This window comes from Ursus maritimus, unplaced genomic scaffold, assembly GCF_017311325.1.
Source record: "Ursus maritimus isolate PB19 unplaced genomic scaffold, ASM1731132v1 scaffold_22, whole genome shotgun sequence".
NCBI lineage: Eukaryota > Metazoa > Chordata > Mammalia > Carnivora > Ursidae > Ursus > Ursus maritimus.
The window spans coordinates 47,485,265-47,510,026 of record NW_024424675.1 but is presented as its reverse complement, the minus strand read 5'-3'; the positions used below and the strand labels follow the sequence as shown (position 1 = coordinate 47,510,026).

Below are 24,762 nucleotides of genomic sequence, written 5' to 3'. Positions count from 1 at the left end.
AGCCCTGCTCCAGGACAGCAGCTCCCTGCTGTGCCAGGGTTAGTGCTGCTGAAGGGTCCTACCCCGGTGTGGGGCAAGGGGATGGGCAGATTCCCCAGCATGCTCACAGTAGGGACAGCGGCCTCTAGGGCTGCTGCAACAAAGGCCCTCAAACTGGCTTGAAACGACAGATGTGTCCTCTCTCACCCGCCAAAGTCACCACGACGGGGACAAACTCAGGCATTGGTAGGGCCGTGCTCCCCCCGGAGGCTGTACGGAGCTTGCCTCCGGTAGCTTCCGAAGGCTGCCAAAGTTCCTTGGCTGGCAACGGCCGCACTCCAGGCCCCGCCCCCGGTCACATGGCTCCTCCGGAGTCCAAGCTCCCTGGGCTCCCTCTTATAAGGGTGCACGTGACCTGCCTATGTGATAACCCAGCATCATCTCACCTTGAGATCCACAATGGAGTTGCTTCCTCGGAGCCCTTCCCGCCACAAGGGCCACATCACGGTTCCAGGGGCTGGGGCCTGAGATCTGTGGGGGCACATCCAGGCCACGACACTGGGTGAGGCTGCCGGCTGGAGAGATGGACGTGCATGGTTCAGAGGTGTCTCCCCATTGGTCCCAGAGTGGGCCTGGGTCCCAGGAAGTTGCGTGAATAGAGTGGGACAGGAAGGAAGAGCCAAGCAGCAGGGCAAAGTGCGATTGCTGGTCCGCTTCCCAGGCAGTGGTGCTGGCGGTGCAGACCTGGGGAGGGTCCGGATTGACCCACAGAGCCCTCCAATGAGGGGGGCCCGAGCAGGCAAATACAGACACAGGAAGCCCAGGAAGATTTGTTTCAAATCAACAATAAATAATTTCTTTATATAAATACGTCACATACAGTATTCACACTGAAAAAGTAATTGCTCTCTATTGGAGATTTGAACCTGACTGTATATTTTGTCTGCGACCCTACCTTAGGAAACCAGGTGCCTCCTGCTGCTCTCCTGGGTGCCCCCCCTACTGTCCCTGGTGTGGGGGGGACCTGGTGACCCGCAATCTGTCTGCCCTAGGAATCTGTCCTTACAGGCTTGGCCCAGTTAGGATTGGGGTCAAATCCAAGAAAACTGTCAGCCTGGGACAGGGTAGGAGTGAAAAGCAGCCCCACTGGGGTGGAAGGACTGTGTGGTCCTTAACGGGCCCCTCACCCCCCATCCAGCCGCTGTTGGCTGCTCTGGCTCCCTCTGGGAACCCTGGTCACTCAGACACCGCAGGTGGGGCGATATCAGGATGTCCTGCCCCCCACGGGTCTGTGCCCAGGGCCCCCATGCGGCCCCCCAGGTGGGTGCATTTCTGGGACAGGGTCACCCATGCTCCCAGGTTCCCAGACTCCCCGGAGAGCGTGGAGACAGAGGCAGGAGCACTTCCTCATTCCCGCCAGAGTCTGAGGCAGATCAGGGTCCTGGCTGTGGTCCAGAGCGGGGTCTCTGGGGAGGCTCTCAGCGCTTTGGGACCCCATTCTGGGGCGAGATGATGAAGGCAGGCCCAGGAAGTTCCAAGCACCCAGATCTGAAGCCTGGCAGGGTTCTGGGCCTCACTGCACCCCCCATGCCAGGCTCAGAGTGGGGGCCACGGGACCTAGGGCCTCAGCCTGGTGGGGGTGCAGCAGCTCTGGGCACCCATGGGGGTGGCACACCTCCCCAGGCGTTCCCCCCTGCTGTCCAGTGGCGGAAGGCTCCCCTGCATCCAGCACTCTCCAGCTGGGGGCGAGTAGGCCAGGGCTGTTCCTGGAGCTGCCCACACTCAGAGGGCGGGGCTTCTGGGGGCCAGTGGGCCCTGACCACACCTGGAGCTTGGGGACCGGGTTGGGGGGGGTGCTGCCTCTCACAAGGGGAGGGCCGGTGGCGGGGGGCGGGGGTGGGGCCGGCTCAGCCTCTCGTGTGACACTCCCGGCTGTCGGTTCTCACACCGTCACACAGTGTCAGATGCACACAGCGTCATCACACGTCTCAGGGCCTCTGGAAAACCCCACATACAATAGAGAGCAGTCGTGACAAAGACAAGGCCTTGGTATTACTGTGCAAACAGTTTTGACTTCAGGGCCTTCTAGAAGGTTCTTAGGACCTGAGATGCCTGGACTGAGCTTTGAGAGCTGCTGATCTCGGCAGCAGTGCCGGTGGCAGAGCAGCGAGGACGCAGCGAGGACGGAGCAGGCGGCTCCTTGAGCCGCAGCAAATACGCACTCACAGGTGCAGCCCGCTGCCCCCCCCCCACCTCTGTGGCTGTGTGTGCGCACTGGAGCTGGGGTCATGGCCTGCAGAGGAGAGACGGCGGTGCAAGCTTGGGGCGCGGAGGGAGCTGGCTGTCCTCCTTTGGTCCTGTGGTGGGTGGGCCCTTTCCCACTGCAGGGGGGCTGCCGAGCTGGGTAGGGAGCAGGGTCCACTGGGCTTGGGGGCAGTAAGTCAGCTCGGGGAGCCCCGTGGGCAGCTGGACGGGGCTGTGGGTGGGTGAGGGGGGAGGGACCGCAGCCTGATGGTGCTCGACAACCTCAGGGCTGGGGGTCCAAGCTGGGGACACAGATCTGCACACACTTCGTGTGCCGGGGTTTGGAGGAGGATGTGGAGGCCCAGAGAGGTGCCCTGCCTGCCAGCCACAGGGCTGGCTCGGGCCCAGGCTCAGTGAGGTGCCTCCCAAAGCCAGGGCCGGGGGGCCAGGTGCTGGCACTCTCTGCTGGGCTACGAATAAGTTTTTTAAAGGTTTTATTCATCAGAGAGAGAGCGTGAACACAAGCAGGGGGAGCGGCAGGGGGAGCAGCAGGCTCCCCGCTGAGCACGGAGCCTGACGCAGAACTCGATCCCAGGACCCTGAGATCATGACCTGAGCTGAAGGCAGACGCTTCACCCATCACTGACCGAGCCCCCCAGGCGCCCCTGGGCTGTGAATAATTTAAAGCAGGAGCCACAGAACCCAACTGGCAGCTTCACTCTTCACTTTGGGTACCTCTGAAAAATTCATGAGTCCTCGGGCCCGCGGCGTCCTGCTGCGCTGGCCAAATCCGATCTGTCTCCTGCCCTTGTCTGCCCAGGGCTCCCGGCGCCCTCCCCTCAAGCGGACATCACCTCCCCCTCCCCCAGGGTCCAGGGTGGCCCCGGCAGGGAGAGTTCTGTGTCTGAACAGACCCCAGCAATGGGGTTCTGGGGTTTCTCACAGCGGAGCGACCGTCTCCGAGCGGGACCTTGGGTGCGCCAGGTCAACTCTGTGCCTCTCTGGCGTGTACCCAGTGCAGGCTCTGTGCGCCTGCGTGAGCGTGATCTGGGTGCGGAACTCTGCGCGTCGTGCGTGGCTCCTGGGGTGTGGGGAGGACTCGGTGGGGCGTCCAGGAGCTCTTGGGAGCTGGTGCAGCGAATGCGTGCATGTGTGCACGGGTATACGGTGGCTGTAGGCGTGTGCGTGCATGTGTGCACGGGTATACGGTGGCTGTAGGCGTGTGCGTGCATGTGTGCACGGGTATACGGTGGCTGTAGGCGTGTGCGTGCATGTGTGCACGGGTATATGGTGGCTGTAGGCGTGTGCGTGCATGTCCATTTGGATGTGTGTTTGTGCGTGCTCGAGAGAGCACGTGCACATGCATATACGTGCGTGAGTGTGTGTGCGTGCCCGACCACGTGTCTCAGCCCCACCTGCCCTGCTGGCTGTCTGTCTAGCGCCAGAGCTGAGCCCCCGAGAGGCACCTGTGAGAGGCTGGATCCAGGCTGCCCTGGGCACTTTCTCTGTCCTGTGGCCCCGCAGGCGGAAGCTAGCTGGGGCAGCTGGACTGTCAAGGGTATGATCTCTAGGTTGCTCCCAGTATCTCACTGTGGGGGTCATCTGGGGAAGAGGTGGAAGAGGACCGGGGACGGCCTTGAGTCAAGAACAGCTCAGACATGGGCTACGGCCGGGGGTCTGGCTGCTGTGGCTGCCAGCATGGAGGCCCAGTCCGCCTCATCACGCCAGGGTCTGGGCCTGGACTGTGGGCTGACTGGGGGTCCAAGGCAGGGGTGGGGCAGGTGAGAGAGCATGTAGGTTCTGCTTATCCTGTGTCCTCCTTGGGCAGACTGGGTGGACCTGGACAGGTCAGTGGGGCAAGGGCCAAATCACTCTCTGGGCTGTGTCCTTGAAGATACTTGGTGAAGTAGATGCTGGCAGCTCTGGGTAGGAAGGGAGCTTTGCACCTGTAGGCTCCGTGGAAGGGGCATGGGGGCTGTGGGCCGGGCTTGTGTCGGCCCTGCGTGCCTGATGGGCCTTGTGGGATGTCTGGCCCAGAGAGCCCGCCCTGGGGTCTGGTGACTGCCAGCCGCCATTTGAAGCTAACCAGTCAAGCAGGCTGGGGTCCCTGGGTTCCAGGGCTCAGTGGCCTGAAAAGTGGGGGCCAACGCTGAGCCAAATGGGGAGCCAGAGGACACACAGAATGAGGGAAGAGGTGGAGAGGAGGGGCCATGCCCCTGAATCCCATGGTGGGGACTGGTAAAATTTCCCCTTTCATCTGGTCTGTGAGCAAACCTGGTGCCCCCCAGAGTGGGCGGGGCCCGGAGGTCCGCTCTGCGCCCCTTCAGGGCTGAGGTCTGGTTAAAGGGCTCTCTCAGAGGGGTGCTGCTGGGGTGTCGGCTGCCTTTGGCGCTCTCTCTCCTCTTTGTCTTTACTGTGCGCGTCTCCCAACGCCCAGGCTCTTCATCTCCGTTGAGGATGGCAGTGCATGTTGGAAGTGCAATGCGCTCAGAGCCAGCCCTGGAACGGATTCATTCATTTTTACTTTAATGCTTATATAATGCTTATTCGTGCCAGGCATTGTCTCACTGCTGTACACACCTTCGCTCCCTGCACTGTCGTAACAGCCCTGTGATGTAGGTACTGTTATTATCCCCCATTTACAGGCGAAGAAACCGTGGTACAGAGGGGTTCAGCAACCTGCCCAAAGCCACGCGTGCGAATTAAGCCTGTAAACCGTGAAACAGAGCGAAGACTCCATTGGTGTGTGACGGGGTAGAGTAGCGTTTTGTCAGCGACCCGACAACGCGGAAGGCCCTGGGCTACGGTGTGGAACTCTGACGATGAGCCACCGACGAGCCCGACCTGCTGCCCCTTGGTGATCATGGACCTTCACACAGACCCTTGCCTGCCCAGAGCCCTTCGGGGCGGGGGGCGGGGTCAGGTCGCCCTCCTTCCCAATATCCCAGAAATATTTGCATTTTAAGAGAAGACCTTGTCCACCTAAATCATGGTGTCCTAACCTCAGCACCATGGACACGTGGGGATAGATAATTCTCTGCCGTGGGAGCGGGACACAGCAGGCTTCCCCCACTGCATACCCCTAACGCCTGCTCCACTCATGATAACGAAGATAGCCCCAGACATCACGTAACGATGCCCGGGGAACAGGGCCGCCCCCCGGGGAGAGCGCCTGGCCCACAGGGATCCCCTTTCTGTGGGTGGGACGCCGGGAAGGGATGGGGTCAGCATGTCCGAGCTGGGCGGATGGACACATTCTTCTCTTCAACTGCAACCCTTGTGTGGGGGTAGGACGTGAAGGAAGAGGGCGCTTTTTTTTTTTTTAAAGATTTTATTTATTTATTTGACAGAGATAGAGACAGCCAGCGAGAGAGGGAACACAAGCAGGGGGAGTGGGAGAGGAAGAAGCAGACTCATAGCGGAGGAGCCTGATGTGGGGCTCGATCCCACAACGCCGGGATCACGCCCTAAGCCGAAGGCAGACGCTTAACCGCTGTGCCACCCAGGAGCCCCAGGAAGAGGGCGCTTCTACGCAGCCAGCTGGGATTGCTGGGGCACCTTCCTGACCTCCCCTGGACACTGCTCCGAGCTGGACTCTGCTCGGGACGTTGTGTGGCTCTACTCCGCTCAGTGGCCCGGCAGCCCCACAAGGTGGGAGCCTTTCCTCTCCACTTGACCAGTGAGGAATCCAGGGCTCTGCTCACGGTCTCAGAACTCAGATGAGCTCGCAGGTCATCTGAGGGCTAGCTCTGCAGTGATGCTGTGGGATGGAGCCTGGTGTTTGCTGGCAGGATGGTTCATCGGGGCCGTCCAGGCAGAGCTCCTGGCCGAGGACTCCAGCTCTGTCTGGGCTGATGCGCCCCTGGTCTGCTGGCGAGAGTGTCCGCCTTGTTGTCGCATCCCCTTAGCTTAGCATGCAGTGACCTTGTCCTGGATGAGGGGGTGGGTGGGGGACTCTGACAGCCCATGGGCCCTGCCCCAGGTTGGACAGCTCTGTCCAAAGCCTACTGGACATCTGGCCAAGCAAGCAAGGGACTCAAATGAGGCTGGGGCACCAGTGCGCGGGCAGCCAGGACCCAGATGCTGACAGCCTGTGTGTGGGCAGGCAGCTGACCGCTCTGCTGGCAGGGAGCCGGTCTCCATGGCACTGATCTCCGGCTGCCCATGTCCTCCCATGGACTACCTCTGTAACCCCTGAGCCACATAACCCCCAGGCTGCTCATCAAGGGCACATCCTGGCTGGAGGGTCCAAGAGATGTCTAGCCCTAGAACAAAGTGACTGTCATTCAAGGAATGTTGAAGAGCAGCTCTGTGGGCTGGGTTGGGGCTGTGAGTGTGTGCAGGGGCTGAAGGTGTGCCAGGGGGCTGAGGCTGTGTGCAAGGGGCTGAGGGTGTGTGCAAGGGGCTGAAGGTGTGTGCAGGGACTGAGGGTGTGTGCATGGGGCTGAGGGTGTGTGCAAGGGGCTGAGGGTGTGTGCAAGGGGCTGAAGGTGTGTGCACGGGGCTGAGGGTGTGTGCAAGGGGCTGAGGGTGTGTGCATGGGGCTGAGGGTGTGTGCAGGGGCTGAGGGTGTGTGCAGGGGCTGGGGGTGTGTGCAAGGGGCTGAAGGTGTGTGCACGGGGCTGAGGGTGTGTGCAAGGGGCTGAAGGTGTGTGCAGGGGCTGAGGGTGTGTGCAGGGGGCTGAGGGTGTGTGCAGGGGCTGAAGCTGTGTGCAGGGGGCTGAGGCTGTGTGCATGGGGCTGAGGGTGTGTGCAGGGACTGAGGGTGTGTGCAGGGGCTGAGGCTGTGTGCATGGGGCTGAGGGTGTGTGCAGGGGCTGAGGGTGTGTGCAGGGGCTGAAGGGGTGTGCAGGGGCTGAGGGTGTGTGCAAGGGGCTGAAGGTGTGTGCAGGGGCTGAAGGTGTGTGCAAGGGGCTGAAGGTGTGTGCAGGGGCTGAGGGTGTGTGCAAGGGGCTGAAGGTGTGTGCAGGGGCTGAGGGTGTGTGCAAGGGGCTGAAGGTGTGTGCAAGGGGCTAAGGTGTGTGCAAGGGGCTGAAGGTGTGTGCAGGGGCTGAGGGTGTGTGCAAGGGGCTGAAGGTGTGTGCAGGGGGCTGTGAGTGTGTGCAGGGGCTGAAGATGTGCGCAGGGGGCTGAGGGTGTATGCAGGGGCTGAAGGTGTGTGCAAGGGGCTGAAGGTGTGTGCACGGGGCTGAGGGTGTGTGCAGGGGGCTGTGAGTGTGTGCAGGGGGCTGAGGGTGTGTGCAGGGGGTTGTGAGTGTGCACCCCCTGTCTGGTGGAGGGTATGAACAGGAGGCAAGCACATAAGCAATACTTTCAGATCTTGATGAAGAACCAGGGCTGAGAAGAGGGCATCGTCCACTTCAGGGAAGACGCATAAGCAGGGCCTCCCTGAGAAGATGCACAGACCTCTGTGTGCTGGTGGAGGGACAGAACTCCCGGCACAGGAAACAGGACACACACACAGGAAACAAGCCCCTTCGCTGGCCTGAGGGGCGCTGAGGCTCTTGTGTAGCAGGTGCGCAGCTGGGGTGGTCTGAGAGCTGCAGGGCTGGATTACAGAGGTGAAGAAAGCATCGGGATATTGTCACAGTGCCACAGGAGCGTCGAGGGTACAGACCCCCAGAAGGGCCTGGGTCACACCTGGCATCACTGGGCCTGTCTGTCCCTCACATTTTATCTGCCGCAGAAGAGGGACGGTTGTCATAGGTTTTTCATTTGCCCGAAGGTGTGGGATGGGGAGTGGGGGTGCCTTCTCCGTGGACCAGAAACGACAAAATGCACAACCTCCCACATACCATGCTTGCGCGTTCCCGGAGGCTCGCCGTGAACGCAGGGGACGTGGGGCCCGGTGGCAGAGGCCGAGCAGGGGGTTCCCTTGAAGGCCCAGAATCTACATGTTGGTTCCTGCCCTTCTGGATGCAGCCAGGACCGCCATCACTCCCCAGCCCATCTCCCCCAACATGGGCAACCACGGACTCCTAGTGCCAAGGTATTATCTGTGGCTGATAAATACCAATCCGCTCCCTTATATGATTAGTTGGTTTGCCAGGGGCTGGGGAAGCTTGTTGAGAGCTCTGATCCTTGAAAAAAAACTATAAATTAAATTTTTATTGACTTTAGTATAAGATGTTAAAAAAATCAATGCTTTCATATTAAATCTTTTCCTTACTGCCCTGTTCCCCCATGAACTGGATAAATTCAGCCCTTCCTCCTCCTAATAACGGAAAATTCCCTGGAGGGAGGGCAGGGACTTTCTGTCTGGGTAGGCACTTCCTGTTGTCCAAATTACAAAATTAAGACAACAGTCCTGACCCAGGTTAGGGGATTGAGAGCCTGTCTTTTCTCATTTGCCCAAATGAAGTCTTGTTTCTCGGGCTGGCAGAGTGTCCCCTCTGGCCTCTGCCAGGGTCATCTGTTTTCTTGAGGCCAACATGACTGGGGAAGGACCCTGCTCTTTTTCTGCTGGGAGGAGGTGGGTGGTAGTGAAACAGGAAGGTTTGCTTTTCAGTATCCGCCCCCAGTGTCCCTGTGGTCACTGGCCCAGGGAACTCGAGAGTGGGTGAACACCTGGGTATAAGTATCTTCTATGCGACCGAGAGATGTTCCACACAGCATCCGGCTGGGGCTGCAGGAGACGGGCTCCGCAAGCAGGCGTCAGAGCGGCCCCCACCCCTACCCCGGAATGGCCAGTGCAGCGTCACTGCTGGAGTCCCGCGGCCAGCACGAGCAGCCAGCGGAAGCCTGTTTCTTCTGGACTCACTTCCCCTACACTGCGGGACCCACCGTCCTGTGTTTGTGAGACTAGAGTCACGACCCCCCAGGGCTGCATCGCAGGAAATGCCCAGCCCACTCTCGGTCCTGTACCTCTGCAGTAAGAGGGAATAATCCAGACGTGCTGCAATTTGGCCTCCACTGCTGGCAGCCGTGATATCTTCTGACCACACATTGTGGGTCATGTGCCAGGCTCTGGGGGACACGACAGTGGGCAGGACACACGCAAGGGCAGGGGAGCCAGGACAGGAGAGGGGTCCTAGCCCTGTGTGATGAGTTCCCTGATCGGAAGGGAACATGCAGGAGCACGTTGGGGCAGGTGGGGATCTGTGAGAGCTCTGAGCTGGCCTTGCGTGAGACAGCAACAGCGGCCACACTAGTTTCTCTGCTGTGGGGGTGGGAGTAGGAACCAGGAGAGCCAGGAGCAGCGTGCTGGGCCTGAGGGCTCTGGGGAGAGTGACCAGTGCTGGAGGTGCTGAAAGGACAGCGCCCAGCCTGGCTGGCCAACCCCATGTCCAGGTGAAAGTTCTCCCTGGACTGGAGCTGGGTGCTGTGTGCATCTGGATTTTTCCACTCCTCTTTTCTGGATCCCAACAGTACAGTCTTGGCAAAGATGGCTTGAGCCTGAAAGCTTTCCCATCTATTTTTAAATAAATGAAATTCCTGTCTCTTGCATGGAATTCACCCCAACTGAGCATTTTCGATGAACTGCTTCCCTGGGTTGCAGGGATGGAGGGCACTGTTGACCAGGTTACTGACAACTGGACAATGGTGTGCACGGCACAAAATTGAAAACATACATGTTCGGTGAGCCAACTCATTGAAAGCACGTCCTAAACACAGGAAACCAAGATTTTCAAACTTTGATATGGGATTCATCTGCCAGAACCTCTGGGAAATGTGTCAGACCTTTCTGGGGTCTGCTGTCTGAGGCAAAAGAACAGAGTGCTCGGGGCGCCTGGGTGGCTCAGTCGTTAAGCGTCTGCCTTCGGCTCAGGTCATGATCCCAGGGTCGAGCCCTGCATCAGGCTCTCTCCTCGGCAGGAAGCCTGCTTCTCCCTCTTACACTCCCCTTGTTTGTGTTCCCTCTCTCGCTGTCTCTCTCTGTCAAATAAATAAATAAAATCTTAAAAAAAAGAGAGAGAACAGAGGGCTCGGGGATGCAAAGGTGTGCCTGCATCCCAGAGAGCTCCCCTCCAGCCTGGCTGGCGGTGCTCCCGCTGGAGGGGCCTCCCCCAGGAGACAGTGAAGGCAACCGGTATCTCCTTAATGTCCTGGAATGAGAGAGCGGACGTTGCTTCTACCTCAGTGCTCATATGTTTGCAAAAATGACACCTGGGAATTGCTCCTCCTTCCTCGGTGAACCAGCCCTACCCACAGGTCCAGTTCACTCTCCCATCGAGCGCCAAGAAGGGGGGCCCCAGGAGGGGCCATGCCCAGCTTAGGTGACACCCCATAGTCTGGGACCCCCTCTTAACAGGATGAGGGAGCACGAGGGCTGCTCAGAGGCCGATGAGTGGAGACAGCCAGCATGGGCAGCCTCTCTCTTTTTGTGATATAGGTGGTCATGCCCTTCCCTTTGAACTGACCAGACGGGCTCCCCCTTCCTCAGCCTGGGCTCAGCGGGTGTGCACACACTCAAGAAAACTGCAGCTAATGACCAGGCACAGAGGCAGGGCGGGGGGAGTCATGAGTGTGGCCCCTGGGCCGTACCTGTGTGCACAGGTGTATGTGGGACATAGGTGGCACTCCATCCCCAACATTGTAGATGATTTACAAATTAGCTCTGTGCCTGCCTCGACCATTCTGTTTCCTGCTGAATATGGAAGAAAAGGCCACATGGCCTCTAGCTTTGGAACTGAAAGGGCGAACAACACAGCTGATCCTGTTTTCTGAGCCAAGTTACTAGTGAGGACAGTGCCAGCTACTAAAAGGGCCTACCTTAGTGGACCCCACAGTCCTGGGCAAATGCGGGAAGAGGCTGGATGTGGTCAGGAGAGGCCCCTGCAGCCCCCACCATCCAAGGTGTGCAGAGGGAGGCTTAGCGAGTGGAGGCATGGTGCAGAGTGTCAGCGTGGAGTGCACAGGGGCCTCTCAGTGGTTGAGAAATGAGTCCTTTGGCTTCCCAGAAGAAAGTTCTGGAAGGACACCCCCTTGCCCAGCCATGGCTCCCTGGTCTGGGGAGCAACCTGTGCTTACTCCCCCTCAAGAGCACACCCTGCCATCTGTGTCCAGAACCTGCCGTCCTCTGTCCTGGACTAGGGCACCAGTGTCCCTCCTGGCCTCAGGCCTCTGTCTTGCCCTGGGGCCCACCCTCCCAGGTCCTTTCTGGGGTCTGCAGAAGAAAGTCCAGGCCTTTTGGGGTGAGTCTCTCAGGTCTCACCTCTCTGACTACCTCTGCCCCTCTCCTTGCTTCAGGGGCCTCTGCAAACCCTCCCTTTCCCCTGCTGCCTCCCTTCCAGGACTCCTCCAAGGTCCAGCTCAGACCACCTCTTAGGAAGTCTCCCCAGATGCCTCCCTCTACACTCAGGGGACCTGGGTCCAGGGGGTCCTCAAGCCTGGCCCACTTAGAGGCCAAGTGCATAAGGTCCTGGTGGGCCGAGCCTTGTCGGAGGGTGTAGGGCCGTGTACATCCCTCCCTTCTGCTCCTAGGAGTCCAGTCCAGGGGTCCAGCTGGTAGGAATCCAACTAGGGCCAGGCGCCGGCAGGGCTTTGGGACCCAAGGGAGAGCTGGGGGCCGCTCAGGCGGTGCGCTTGTCTGACCAGGGGATGACCAGGGGATGACCAGGGGCCCCGATTCCCTGGTCAGGGCACATGGCGCCGCGGGGAGCGAGACGCCGGGAGCAGCCCCGTCCTCCTCTGCTGTCTCCCGCGTCCCGTCCCGTCCCCTCCCCTCCCGCGGCCCGCGCGGCGTCGCAGGGGTTAACGGGGGCGGGGCGAGGCGGCGGGCGGAGCCAGGTGGCCGCAGCGTCCCCGCGCGCGGCCCGGGCCGGCAGGAGCGCGGAGCCGCCGCCGCTGCCGCCTCGGCCATGCGGCTCCCGGGCCGGGGGCCTGGGCTCAGGCCCGCGCCGCCCCCTGCGCGCCTCCCCCGCTGAGCCTGCGCCCGCCGGGGCGCCGCCCGGCACCATGGTGCAGAAGTCGCGCAACGGCGGCGTGTACCCCGGCCCGAGCGGGGAGAAGAAGCTCAAGGTGGGCTTCGTGGGGTTGGACCCCGGCGCACCCGACTCCACCCGGGACGGCGCGCTGCTCATCGCCGGCTCCGAGGCCCCCAAGCGCGGCAGCATCCTGAGCAAGCCGCGCGCGGGAGGCGCGGGCGCCGGGAAGCCCCCCAAGCGCAACGCCTTCTACCGCAAGCTGCAGAATTTCCTGTACAACGTGCTGGAGCGGCCGCGCGGCTGGGCGTTCATCTACCACGCCTACGTGTGAGTGCCCACCGCCGGCGGGGGGCGCGGGGCACGGCCGGGGCGGTCGCGCTGGCTACACCCGGCACGCGGCTGCGGGCGGCTGGGGGCCCCCTGTGCGTCCGAGCGCCCGCGTCGGTCACGCCGGCGCCCGGGTCTGAGCCCGGGGGACGGCGTTCCCTGGCTAAAGCCAAGGGCGGAGATGCTTGCGAGGTTGGAAGGAGTTCTGGCGTCCGGGCGTCCAGGCCAGGGTGGGGGCGCCATCCCCCAACCAACAGCGGCCTGGCTGGGTTGCATCAGCCCCTCCCCCGCAGGATGGGGGGATGTGCGGCGCCCCAGCCTCCCCTCCTCGGCCCGAGGCCCCTCCCCACGGCCGCTGCGCCGAACAAAGGGCCAGCCGGGAGGGAGGGTGGCGCTGTCAGTCCTGCCACGGCATCTGGACTCCTGGAGGCCCCCCTCTGGGCTGGGCTCCCCCGAGGGAGGGGGCAAGGGGTGGGGGCAGGGGCTGGCTTACTTGGGCTCGACCCCCAAGCCGTTCACTCTCCACCTAGGGTGAGCTTCTTCTGGTTTGCTGGAATGGGGGTGGGGGGTGTCCTAATATTACTTCCCTCCCCCAGCCCTGGGCTCGGGGTTGTTGACCGTCTTGCCCCTTGGTGCCTGCTGTCATCCTTGGCCCAGCCTGCATCCCCCACTCTCCCCTCCACCCAGCACAGCCCTGACCCCTCTGTGCTGCTGCGAGCTGGAGGAGCCAGCGCCGCGCACATTCTGGGCTCTGGATCCCCTCCTTGGTGGGTGGACGCCCAGGAGGAGGGGTGCTGCTGTCCTGAGCCCGCCAGCCCTGGCCCTGTGCAGGGACCTGCTGGCTCCCGGGGCAGTTGCCGTGGCCTCAGGCCGGCACTGTGTGCACATGAATGTTCATGTGTGCCGTGTTCCGGCAGGAGTTGCTGCGCGTGTGGCCTGTGCCGTTGGCGTGCGGTCTCTGAGCGGGCAGGCACTCTCCCTCCCATCCCAGCTAGACTGGGGCCGGGACTCGGCCATTTTGAATGAAAAAGGCATTTTGGGATGGGAGTGGGAACGGATTCTGGGAAACCATCTCCAACCGTGTGCCCCCCTGGGATGAGAGGGGTGTGTGCCCATGGACCTGTGAGTGTGTGCTCTGGACAGACCCTCCGTGGGATGGGGGAGAAGACCCCATGGGGGAAAAGCCCGGCTGCTAGAGGGGAGGGTGTCCTGGGGGGAGACCACAGCCCTGGCAGGTGCCTGGGGCACTGTCCCCTGCCCCATTGCTGAGCCACCATGGGAGGCAGGGTCTTCCCTGGCACCGTGAGCGTCCCCCCACTCCCCACCCCGGCCCTGGTGCGGCGACTCGCACTCTTCCCATGTAGGGATGCTCAGGTGAGCTGTTCATCCTTGGAAGAGCCCTGTGTCTCCTCATCAATGGCCCTCCTGTCACCACCTCCCTCCTTGCCTTCTGGGAGGTCCCACTCCGACCTCCGGCATGTGGTCAGAGCCCACCCCACAGCCCCACAGCCAGGTGCCCCTCTCTGGCCTGTGGTTTGGCTACTGGAGGGTTTGCTGTGCTTTGGCCCCACACATCCCTGGCCGGCAGGACATCCTAGGGGTCCCCTCTGCATGGCCCCATCTCCAGCCCCGAGTGGCTTCTCCCTGCCCGGGCCTGAAGTGGCCAGCCCCTCTGTGCCTCCTGCCTCCTCAGAGCTGCAGCACCCAGAAAGGGACGCAGCATGGAAGGGAAGGCTGGGGCGGGTTGCTGCTGCCGTGCGTGCGTGTGTGTCCGTCCGCCTGAGCCAGGACAAGCAGGCCTGTAGCGTGTGTGGGCCCTCCTGCCTGCTCAGCCCCTTCCCAGCTTCCCCGCTGAGGGCACGGGCTGCTTGAGCTCCCTTTGGCTCACTGGCAGGGGGACTTTTCTGGGGAGTGGGGGAGGCAGGAGGGGAGCAGGTGTTGTGGCAGCTGTTGGGTTAGGCAGTGAAGTCTAGTCGCAGAACCCGCAGGCCCCAGTCTTCACTCAGGAGAGCGGGCACCGCAGCTCCTTGCCCCCAGGCATTGTGGCGATGGCCCAATGGGGTAGCCGCTGTCCCAGGGCGGGCCCACTGGACTCTCAGCGAACGGTGACACGTCTCCAGCCGTTGTTGCTCGTCACCCATCCCCCAGGTCCCCAGGCATGAAATTCTCCACTGTCCCTATGCCCAGCCCATGCCTGGGACCCAGGCCCACCCCAAACCAGGACGCCTTCACTGCCCTGCTGCTGGTCTCCTGCCTGGGGGTGTGGTGACCCCCTTGCCCAGCGTGGACTGGCCTGGCCCGTGTACGTCATCAGGTTTTCTGAATTCATTAATTAAACAAAGTTCAAGGCCCTCTTCCCTTCCTGGCGCTGAGCTGGGCCTGAGCAAGCCTGTGGAGGGCAGAGGCCCGGCTTCCTCCATCTGCCCTGGCTGGAAGGGGGTCCTCAGGGCTGGGGCAGCAATGAGCCCTCTTAGGCCACTGTTCTGCTGCTTTTGCCACCAAAGCCTGGCTTCTGGAAGATGGAGGTGTGCCAGCCACTCTGGGTGCCCCAGTGGGTTCTGGGGGGCGGTGGCTATCAGGCGGGGAGGGAGGTGGTTGCCCTGTGGTTCCCCGTCGACCCCCTGTGGAAGGGGCTTTTTCCGAGAAACTGCCTGTGGGAGTGGAGCCGCGTCGCTCCTTCCTGGTGTGAGCTTCTGGGGAGAGGAGCCTTCCCTGAGTCAGGACGGATCCCACGCCCGCCGAGGTGTGGGCCTGCCTGGGCAGAAACAGCTTGGACCCCCCCCTCCCAGCTCTGAGACCCCTGGGGGGTCCCTTCCTCTGCGTGGGTGGGCAGACCCTGCCCCGTGTGACGGTTCAGCCCGATTTGGGCGGGCAGCCCAGGCTGCACGTGGATGCAGGGGCGGTCGCCGGGGCCCGGTCGGGAGGACTCCCACACACGTCGTCAGCCCTGGGCGGTGTGGGGTGGGGAAGGGTCCGACTCAGCTCGAGCAGCCCTGCAGACCCTCCTCCCCACTGCCTGTTCCTCACACCTCAGGACAGAGTCTCAGGGCTGAAGGGTCTGTGCGCCCTGAGAGCGGGGGCGTCTCTGTAAGAGGATTTTCTGGGTGTAAGTCTGGAGTTTTCAGCAGTTTCTCAGAGGGGACCTGAGTTTCTAGAGCGCCCTGTCAGGGATGTGGTCCGGGCTGGTGGGGCTTGCGGGCCTGCTCCGGGCAAGTCCACGGGGGGGTCCTCTGGGAGCCTGGCTCGGGTGCGACCCCCAGGCTTGGGGGAGCCGGGCAGTTACTCCTTTGAGGGGGAACCTCTCCGTGTGGATTCTCTGTGGCTGCTGTGTGCCGGTCTCAGCTGTATGTCCGGGAGCCTCAGAGAGGCCTGTTTGCACTGGTGGGGAAACTGAGGCCAGGCAAGGTTGAACGAGCTGCAGAGTTGTCTCACTCAGGCTGAGAGGGGTCTCCTCACTGGAGACGAGCGTTTTGGGTGCGGATTGCCTGACTTACGCACATCCGAAAGCCACTTCGAGTTGTCATGCGTAGAACAGGCAAACGCCCTGGACCGAGCCGCGGAGGCCGGCCCAACACGCGGCTCACTTTCTGTACGCTGTTCTCTCTTGGGCCGGGTAGCCAAGCCCTCTGTCCTCAGACCGCACCTGCTTTGGGGTCAGGGCTGGGAGCTGCTGGGCCTGGTGTGATCTCCAGCAGGCCGGGGTCCAGGGCCTCAGGGCCTGCTGCGGTCCCCTGCGCGGCCTTGGCTAACCCTGCACAGGCCACCTGCTGTCCCCTCTTGCTTGTTTGCTGCCGGTGGGCTGCCCGGGGTGACGGGGGGCGGGGGCCTCTGCCCTCAGCCTTGGCCCTGACCGTTCCTTGGTCTGACCGCATCTGAGGGTTGAGCGCGGCCCGGGGAGGTGGCTGGGGTCCCTCCTCTGCTGACGGAGCGTTGTGTTTCCGGAAGGAGGCTGGAGCCTGCGTGGCTGTGTTCTCAACTGCTTTCAAGTCGCAGACCTCTCTCTGTCCTTGGGGAGGGAGTGTCCCCCGAGAGCTGGAGAATCTTATGGAAATTTCCTCAAAGGTGGGAACACCAGGAGAGTTGTGGTTTCCAGGGGAACCGGGGCTGACCAGACCGTCCTCACTGGTCTGGAGACCTCAGGCCTCCTTGCAGGATTTCCCAGCCTCACCACATAGTTTAAAGCGAGATCAGACCGTGATAACACAGTCCAGGCTAAGCCCTGTGTCCCTGTGTCCACTGTTAGGTTGTGGATTCCCCACAGGCTCCCATGTCCGCAGGGCGACAGGGTCAGTAGGAAGCTCAGTGCTTGACGGCTTCAGAGGTCAGAGCAGAAAGAATCTCGGTTTTGTCAGACGTCTGTACAAGTCAAATATCCCAACTCCAAAGACTCGGAAGGAGTTGGCTGGCCATGTGGGCACTGCTGTGTGTCGGGCACCCTCGGACCCCAGATGCCCACCCTGTGGTGGGAGGCCCAGCTCCGGTTCTGACAAGACTTAACCCCCAGCATGTCTTCGAAGAAGCAGATCGCCTCTGGGAGGCACGGGCCGAGTCAGACGTGGCTGGGGTGCTTCTCGGCTCGTCTCGGTTAATATGCTAACCCACGGGCCTCGGCTAATCTCTGCGCTCCCGCCCGTGCAGGATGCAGGCCCCGTGCCTCTGCGTGGCCGTCACTCAGCAGATGTCCTGGCCTCTGCTTGGGAGAGCCACAAGGCTAGCCGCGAGGAGTGGGCGCTCTCACTGTCCTGTGGAAGGAATAGGGTCCAGAGGACTGAGCTCCTTGGGGTTCGTGGAGGACGCCACCAGCAGGGTCTTGGGCTTGGGGAGGGCAGGCCCCTCAGAGGATGGAACCCCTGTACAGGACGGGGGGCCACGCTGTGTGTGTTCTGTGGCCTCTGAGTGTCCACGGGAGGTTGGACAGGGCGGGTGAGGCCAGGGGCCAGGCCTGGGGTTCAGGCCCTGTCCCGTTCAAAGGCTGAGGATAGTGGTGGGCCCTGGGCGGGAGGCTGCTGCCCTCGGGAGGCGAAGCTTATGGGGGACGTCGGTGCCTGACTTCTGGTTATTGGAGGCCCATGGGGACACCCCGCACTGCCTCCTGTTCACTGTTCTCGGGTACGGGTGCAGAGTCGTTCCGGGGCGGACACTGCCGGGAACAGACATCGCCCCGTTACCCCCACGGAGGCCGCGCTGTCTCAATTTCCACTGCTGGTTAGCGTGTCATTCAAGTGGCTCACTATTCGTGGCGTGACGTTATCCGGTGGAGAGGCTTCAGAGGGCGTGTTCGGCTGAAGGATTGTGAGTGGTGGGGACCCCCAGCCCTGGGCCAGCCTGGCTGGGCTCCTGCCTCCACGGACGCCCCCAGGCCCCAGGTTTCCTTGTCCATAACGTGGGCTAATGATTCTGTGTTTACTTTTGCGAGTCATCGACCGGATCCTTGGCGTGTGCGACGCCCGCCAAGCTCGCGGCCGTTGTTCTTAGGTCTCTGTGGCTGTGGTTTTAGCAGAAGGAAAAGGCTTGTCCGGCATGGAGACTGGACAGCAGGCGCCTGTCCGGGCAGCTCCCTCGGCCGCCCGCCCTCAGCCCAGCCGCGGCAAGCCCGCAGTCCCTCGGCCAGTGGCTGAGCCTGGACCGAGAGGCTTGTGGCTGCTGGTGATGAAGCCGCACATTTAGATGTGAGGCCCCACCGGACGCTTCAGACCCTTGCTTGTGCGTTCGTCCCGGCGGACTGGCCACACTCCTGGAGGAGTTTGCTTGCTCTGCAGCTGCCCGGGTGTCGGGGCACGTCTTCCTCTTCGCGGCTGAATGGCACACGTTCCCAGCATCCTGAGCCTCCAGACGCGGAGGCTGGAGCGATTTTGGCTTGAAAAGCAGCATTGCGGGCAGGTTGTACCATGGGGTCCCCGAGGACCGCTGGCCTCTGCCTGGGCGTCCCGACCAGCCCCCGCTGTCCTCGGCTAGGTCATGTGGTGACCTCAGTCCACGCAGGCCTCGAGGCTGAGCACGCCTCGGCTGCACTGTCCTCACGGTGACGGCTGCTTTCTCCTGCAAGGCTGGAGCTCAGCTGTGTTTTCCAGCCGCGATATGCTGATAGCTCCAGCCGCCTCTTACCACGGCGCCTCGTTCGTGGCGATGCACCGGCCACCGCGGGAGGAGGAAGCGTGTCTTCCTGTGGTGGCTGTGTGGCACCTGTCACCCCGCCCAGCAAAGCCAGAGCAGCTTAGTTGAATATGCGGTGGGAAGAGGAGGGTTGTGCAGAGCTGAGGCTGTCCCCAGAGAGCAGCGTCTTCCATGCTGTGGGGAGGGTTTTGAAGAAAGCCGTGGTTCTGGAATGACTCCGTGTTGTGCCTTGCCCCTGGGCCTCCACACTCGGCAGGGCTGATGCCTCTCACTGACCCGTCCTCAGCGCGCTTCCCCGGCTGCTGGTGGTACCGCCGCGAACCCCGAAATGAGTCTGCTGTGCTTGATTAGTTCCTGCGGACGGTTGCGCGTCGGAGACGGTCAGTGGCAGACATGGCTTTCCCTAAAGCCCGTCTCTTCCTTCCATGAACTTTAAAAGCCTGGGGGGCTCAGTTGGTCCATGTCTGGCTCTTGGTCTCAGCTCGGGTCCTGAATTCAGTAGTGAGTTCAAGCCGCACGTTGGGCTCCATGCTGGGTGTGAAGCCTACTTAAAAAAAAAAAAGTCACGACCAGAGTCAGAGGGGGAGGTGGTGCAGGGATTGCTCAGCAGTGGACTGTCTGGAGTTGGGGAGGGGGGGGGGCTCGAGTTTCTGTTGTTTGAAGCTGGTCTAGATCGTGCTTTAAATTCATCCAGAAGGGCAGGGGTGAAGAGCCTGGGCTGGCAGTGCCCCTGGGTTGGGAGCACTCTGGCTGAGCTGGGACCTGCATCCTGAAGGCTCTGCCAGATCCCAGGCCTCCCAGGGAACCCTGGAAGGTCAACGTTTCCAGAAGAACAAGGTGCTTCTAAAATGCTTTGCTCTAAGTATGTTTGCATGGCTTTCTCTGCAGGAGTCTGGCTGAGTATGCCAGGATGGGTTCTTGTTGGGATCCCATGGGGACGAGGCTGGGGGCTCATTGTGGGGATGGAGGCCCGGCATGGTCACCGACAGGCACCGTCTGCAGGGCTGAGTGCTGATTAAGGAGCCACTTGGCAGCCCTGCTGTGTACCCAGCCTCACCCTTTCCTGGTGGAGGGAGGGAAGGTGGCAGGGACGCAGGTCCCCATGTGGAGTTGAAGCTAATATTTCCTCCTTCCTTCTGGGCCCTGGTGAGTGCGGGGCTCGGTCATGGGGGAGGTCAGGTCTCGGCAAGGGGGTCTTCTAGCCCTTCCTTGAGTCTCAGACGATGAGCAGGGATGGGGACAGGATTGTTCTCAGGGGCCTCACAGCCCTGCTGTCAGTCAGCCCCCAGATGCTGAGGTCAGGGCCACAGGGGAGCGGTCATGGACCCAAGGCCACTTGATGACAAGAGGGGCATTCAGGATTCAGACCTAGCAGGTGCTGGGCTATGGGGCCTGTGGCTCCTCCTGCAGAGGACTCCTGCTCTTGGGGGGGTGACCTGCCCATGTTGGGGTCTGGCTCCTCCCCAGCCCCCAGCTGCCACAACCTTGGCCCCACTGCTTAGCATCTGGAGTTGGCTGAGGGGAGGAGACACTGGGGAGGACAGGCCTTGCCTTTTCTGGCAGCTCCGCGCAGAAGCCATGAGGCGTGGGGCCGAGGCTGCTCCTGTTGGGGGGACGGGCACAGTGTGTTCCAGGCCAGCCCAGAGCCTGACCTTTGTCTGCAGGACGTGCTCCAGAGCTCAGTGTCATTAGGCTCTACCCATTACCCGGCTGGAATAAAATTAGGTTTCTAATTCTTTCGGATTACTTGGAATAATTTTGTAACTGTACAGAAAGTCCTAATGGGAGTCCTGGGGAGCAGCGTCCCCGGATATCCCTCAATCATCTGTGATGGCAGCAGGTTGGCAGCTCGCAGTGAACCTGGCCGCAGAGCGTCCTAGATTGCTTCTGGCAGCATGCAGTGTGCGGCCATCCCCCTCCCAGACCGCTCCCTCCCCTAGGTCTCGTCTGGTTTGCTTTTTCCCTCCATGGAACTCAAGAGCTTAGAAGCCCTGAGCTTGCTTTTCCATTCAGCCTTGGAAAAAATATTTGAAGGGTTCATAGGAGGAGAAGGCCAGTTTCTCCTGGGACCCCAGGCCTGGGGGGAGGTGGTGAGAAGCTTCGGGAAGCACAGAAAGAAGCTGGTGCAGCAGAAGCAGGTGTGGAAGTGGGAGGAGCCGTCTCGGGGCTGCAGGCCTGGCTGGGTCCATGGGAGTTGAGAAGTGTGTTCACCCACACAGACAGAGGCTCAGCGAGCCTCCCGCAGGAGGGCAGGGCCCGCCCCAGCTGCTTTGCACGTGCAGAAGGGCAGAGCAGGGAAGTGGGAGCGTTTTGGAGCTTAGATCCCAGGTGGGGCTGGGAGGCCCCGGCGGGTGAGGTGGGAGAGGGTGCTGGCCATGGTTCTGAACGCGAGCCCGCGGGCCTGGCTCCTCAGCGCAGCAGCCGAGGCCCACAGAGCCCGCTGGCCTGGGGAAGGGGCCGGGTGGTCAGCACTGGCTTCCATCTCCAGATTTAGCTGCTGGTGCCCCCAGGGTTCTTTCCTCCCGGTTAGCAGTCTTGCCGGTATATCCAAGAGGGTCCTGGCTGACGTGCGTGTGTACTGAGCTGAAAGCTGAATTAACGTGGTGTGGCCTGAAACCAGGCCCTTCACCGTGGCAGCCCCGTCTGAGCCCAGACAGCGCTGCCCGACCTGAGTGAGGGGCGCCAGAGGCATCAGAAAGCAGCACGTGGTACGGTGCGTTATCTCCTCCGAGGACAGAAATTATACGCACCCATTGTAGGATGTTGGGAAGATGCTTACAAACACAGGAAGAACCTTTGTCTCCCTGATTTATTTTCAAGCATCTGTGCCCATCTAGGCGTTTTTTAAACTAGATGGGATGCAGACTCCGGTCGTCCTTTTCCATGTTAACGACGTATCGTGGAATTTCCCCATGGACTGGATGCCCCTGTTTGGCGGGTGTTGGGCTTTGTCTCTGAGAAGAGCTCCCTGGGGGGGGTGTGACGACGGTCCTGTGCCTGACTCCCCTCCCCTTGCGCCCTTGTGGCTTGTAGCTTGGGAGGAGACCGTGGCTGTGGGCTCTGGCCTGGAGAATGGACCCCAAGCACATGCCTGGTGGCCATTCAGTGGAGGGGGACCAGGACTGGCCCAGGAGGGGGCGTGTTAAAAAGGGGTCCTGCCTGTGGGTGAGCCCTCTGTCGCTGGAGGCGTGTGAGTGGGGTCCAAGAAACACTCACTAGGATGTTTTTAGGAGACCATATGCCAGAGCGATGGGCCCTGGGAGCCTGGGGGCGGGCCAGCCTGGAAGCCAGTTGGAGGGTCTTCAGGAAGAGTCTGGGGGAGGCTGACAAGGGGGGCAGCAGGCCTGGCTGTCCCATCAGCCTCAGGGGAGCCCTCCTCACCCTGCTCCTGCTCTGGGCTTCCCTGGGATTGTGCCGACGGATTGTCCTTCCCCAGTCCTCTGCCGTTCCCTGAGGGGCATGGCCTTGTGTTTCACGCGCCGCATCAGCCCCGTTGTGGGTTCACGTGTGGCCAGGCCCCTCCTGGTCTCAGGATCCCCATGCTCTGCCTTTGGAAGCCCCCTGGGTCCCTCCAGGACACGGGCCTCCTGTCCACGGGCCCCTTCTTGACCCCTTGCTCCTGTCCTTTCCTGCGGCGTTTGGAGACAGGGTGGTATGCACCGTTGAGCCTTGTCTGAGTGGGGCAGGGGGCCGCTCTCCAGCCGATCCAACCTCAGGAAGGCTGTCTTGGCCGTCGTGTGTCAGGGTGCCTGCCCCACCCCTGTGTGGGGGTTCTGGCTGTGTAGTCAGGGGCCAACTGAGCAGAGCAGGGGAGGAGCTGACTGGACCCCTGCTTGGAGGGTTGCAGCAGAGTAGGGCTGGGCAGCCTGTCAGAAACCGCGGGACAAGGAGGGGGCTGCCCTGTGATGGATGTGCAAGCAGAAAAGAGCCTCAGACAGTGAGAGCAACGTGTGCAAAGGCCCTGGGGCCAGGAAGCTGGCCTGGGGAGGCTGAGAAATAGACAGGAGGGGAGTGAAGTGCGCTTCCTATGGTCTCAGTGGTGGGGGTTGGGGGTCCTTGTGAACTTGGGCCTTCTGATGGGTGAATGGCTAGGGAGAGATGCAGGACTCCTGACCTGCATGGCTCCCTGTCCTGAGAGAGCCCATGGCCAAGGCCTTGGAGGGACACCGACCATCCTGGGGCCACTGGCCTGTTGGGGGGCATCAAGGGGTCCCCTGAGAGCGCCTTTCTGCCCTGGGTGTTAGGAGAGGAAGGGGCATTAGTGAGAAAAGCCCGGCTGTGGTGTGGCACTGGGGGGCAGTTGTGGGAGGGGCTGGAGCGGGGTGGGGGTGGAGTCCAGGCAGGCCAAGGCTGTTCCCGGGGCCTCAAGTGCCGAGCCAGCGGTTGGACCTTCTGGGGCTTTCTGGGTTGTGGCTTGTCAGGCACGGGACATGTATTGAGCACTTGCTGTATGCAATGCACAGTCCCAAGGGTTCGCCCGTCACCTCCCTGCGGCTTTCTGCTCGGGCGGTGGGGGGAGGGCTCCTGAGAAGCTTCCATCCTTGGATTAGCAGGCTCAGGTGGGAGCCGGGCTGGCCTGGGGGGACTCTGGGGGGAGGCGACACCCACGGGGGAGCCTTCGGTGCAGGCGAGGGGTCTCGGGAGTGTGGCCTCCTCCTCCCTCCAACCCTGGCGCGATCTCACGGTGATTCTTCACGTGTGGTTTGCCCCTGGAGCGGCCGTCAGCAGTCTGGGCTCTCCGTCACTCCTGGAGATGGGAAGTGGCAGTGGGTCTGGGAGGCAGAACAGTTTATTAGGGACGAAATTAGATTCCAGGTCCTAATGGACGAGGCGGGCAGGAGGCTCCCGGGGGCCCGGCAGCGAGTCTGGACTGGAGGGCCTGCTGTGGCCTCACGCTGGCTGATGCTCGCTCGTCCTGGGCCCCGCTGGGCTTCGGGGCCACCCAGCCCCAGGGAGGCACAGGCTTACTGTGTTGAGTGGCCATGGCGGCTGCTCCAGAGCCTCCACTCTCCCACCTGTAAAATGGGTGAGAGCGTGTTCTGCCCTTAGTTGTCATGGGCCTGGCGCATAGTAGCCTCGCTGTGAATGCTAACCTGGGGGGGGGGGGCTTGGTGTCAGAGACCCTTCCCCTCCTTCCAGAGAGCAGCCGGTCAGGGTGGGGGGGGCAGTGGCGTGCTGATGACCTTGTCGCATCGCTGCCACATTCACTGTTAAATGTTTATTTCATGACATATGGGAATGAGATTAATAGCCCCGGCCGTCTCCTGCACTAGTCTTTGGGGGCAGCGAAGGCATCCAGGGTGTGGCCTGGCTGCAGGGGCTTTGTCCTGCCTCTGCTGCGGACCTTCCCTGTTGACCCCAGGAACGAGGTGGCAGAGGCTCTGTCCTATTTTCCCAGAAAGTAAATATTCCGTGCTGTCAGATGGGGTGAGGGAGTGGGAGGGGGAGACGGAAGCAGAGGGGTGTCTCCCTGGGGGTGGGGCTGCCCCCTCTCTCGAGGGCAGGGGCAGGCAGAACACACACGTACACACACGTGTGCTCCCCATGACCGGCAGGCGTGGCTGCAGGCTGACTGCCGTGGGGGGCTCGTCCCGCTGACTTGGGCGTCTCCACCGCCCTCCGTCCCTCATCCCTCCCGTCAGCTCCTGTCTGCTCTGGGCCCTGCCCTGTGCGGCAACCCATACATCAGAATCCCCGCACTCAGGCCCCTGCCCGGCCTCTCTGCTCCGAGCTCAGGCTGCGGCTCAGGTCCCTTCTGACGTCTGACTGAGGTCTCTCCTGCTGCTGGGTGAACACAGTCCGTTCGCTGTGGGCCCTGGGCGGTGCTGGCACCCAGGCTGGGTCCGCGTCAGACGAGGGGGTTTTCCCGGGCGGTGCTCCCTCTCCAGGTGGCCCATTTCCTCACTGTTCAGGTGAGCACGAGCTGAGGTCCTTCTCACCACCCCCTACCTCGTGCCTCCCATCCTGGCCCCTGGAATCTGGGGCTGGGCACTGGCTGCTTGAGATCCTTGTCTCCTTGGCAACCACTGCTTGGAATTCACTGTGATAAGCGTTCTCCGGCTGCGGCTGCGGGAGAACCACCCCGTCCTGCCACCTGGGATGCCTCCTTTTCCCTGCAGCCTGGACGGGTCCCAGGCCAGAGGGCGTGAGAAGGCCCTGCAGAGAGCAGGCTCGGCGGAGCCTTGCCGCTAAGGGAGGGGGCTCCCGGACTCCGGGGCGGGTAGAGCTGCTC

At 61.9% G+C, this 24,762-nt stretch overlaps 1 protein-coding gene across 1 annotated transcript in view; it reads left to right on the top strand.

The window, feature by feature from the left end:
- Positions 1-12,092: 12,092 nt before the first annotated feature.
- Positions 12,093-24,762, top strand: part of KCNQ2 (potassium voltage-gated channel subfamily Q member 2) — a 53,918-nt gene continuing 41,248 nt past the window's right edge. Inside the window, exon 1 of the mRNA XM_040638593.1 lies at positions 12,093-12,416. Coding sequence (XP_040494527.1) covers positions 12,121-12,416 — 296 coding nt within the window. The 5' untranslated portion in view covers positions 12,093-12,120. The remainder of the gene's footprint in view (positions 12,417-24,762) is intronic.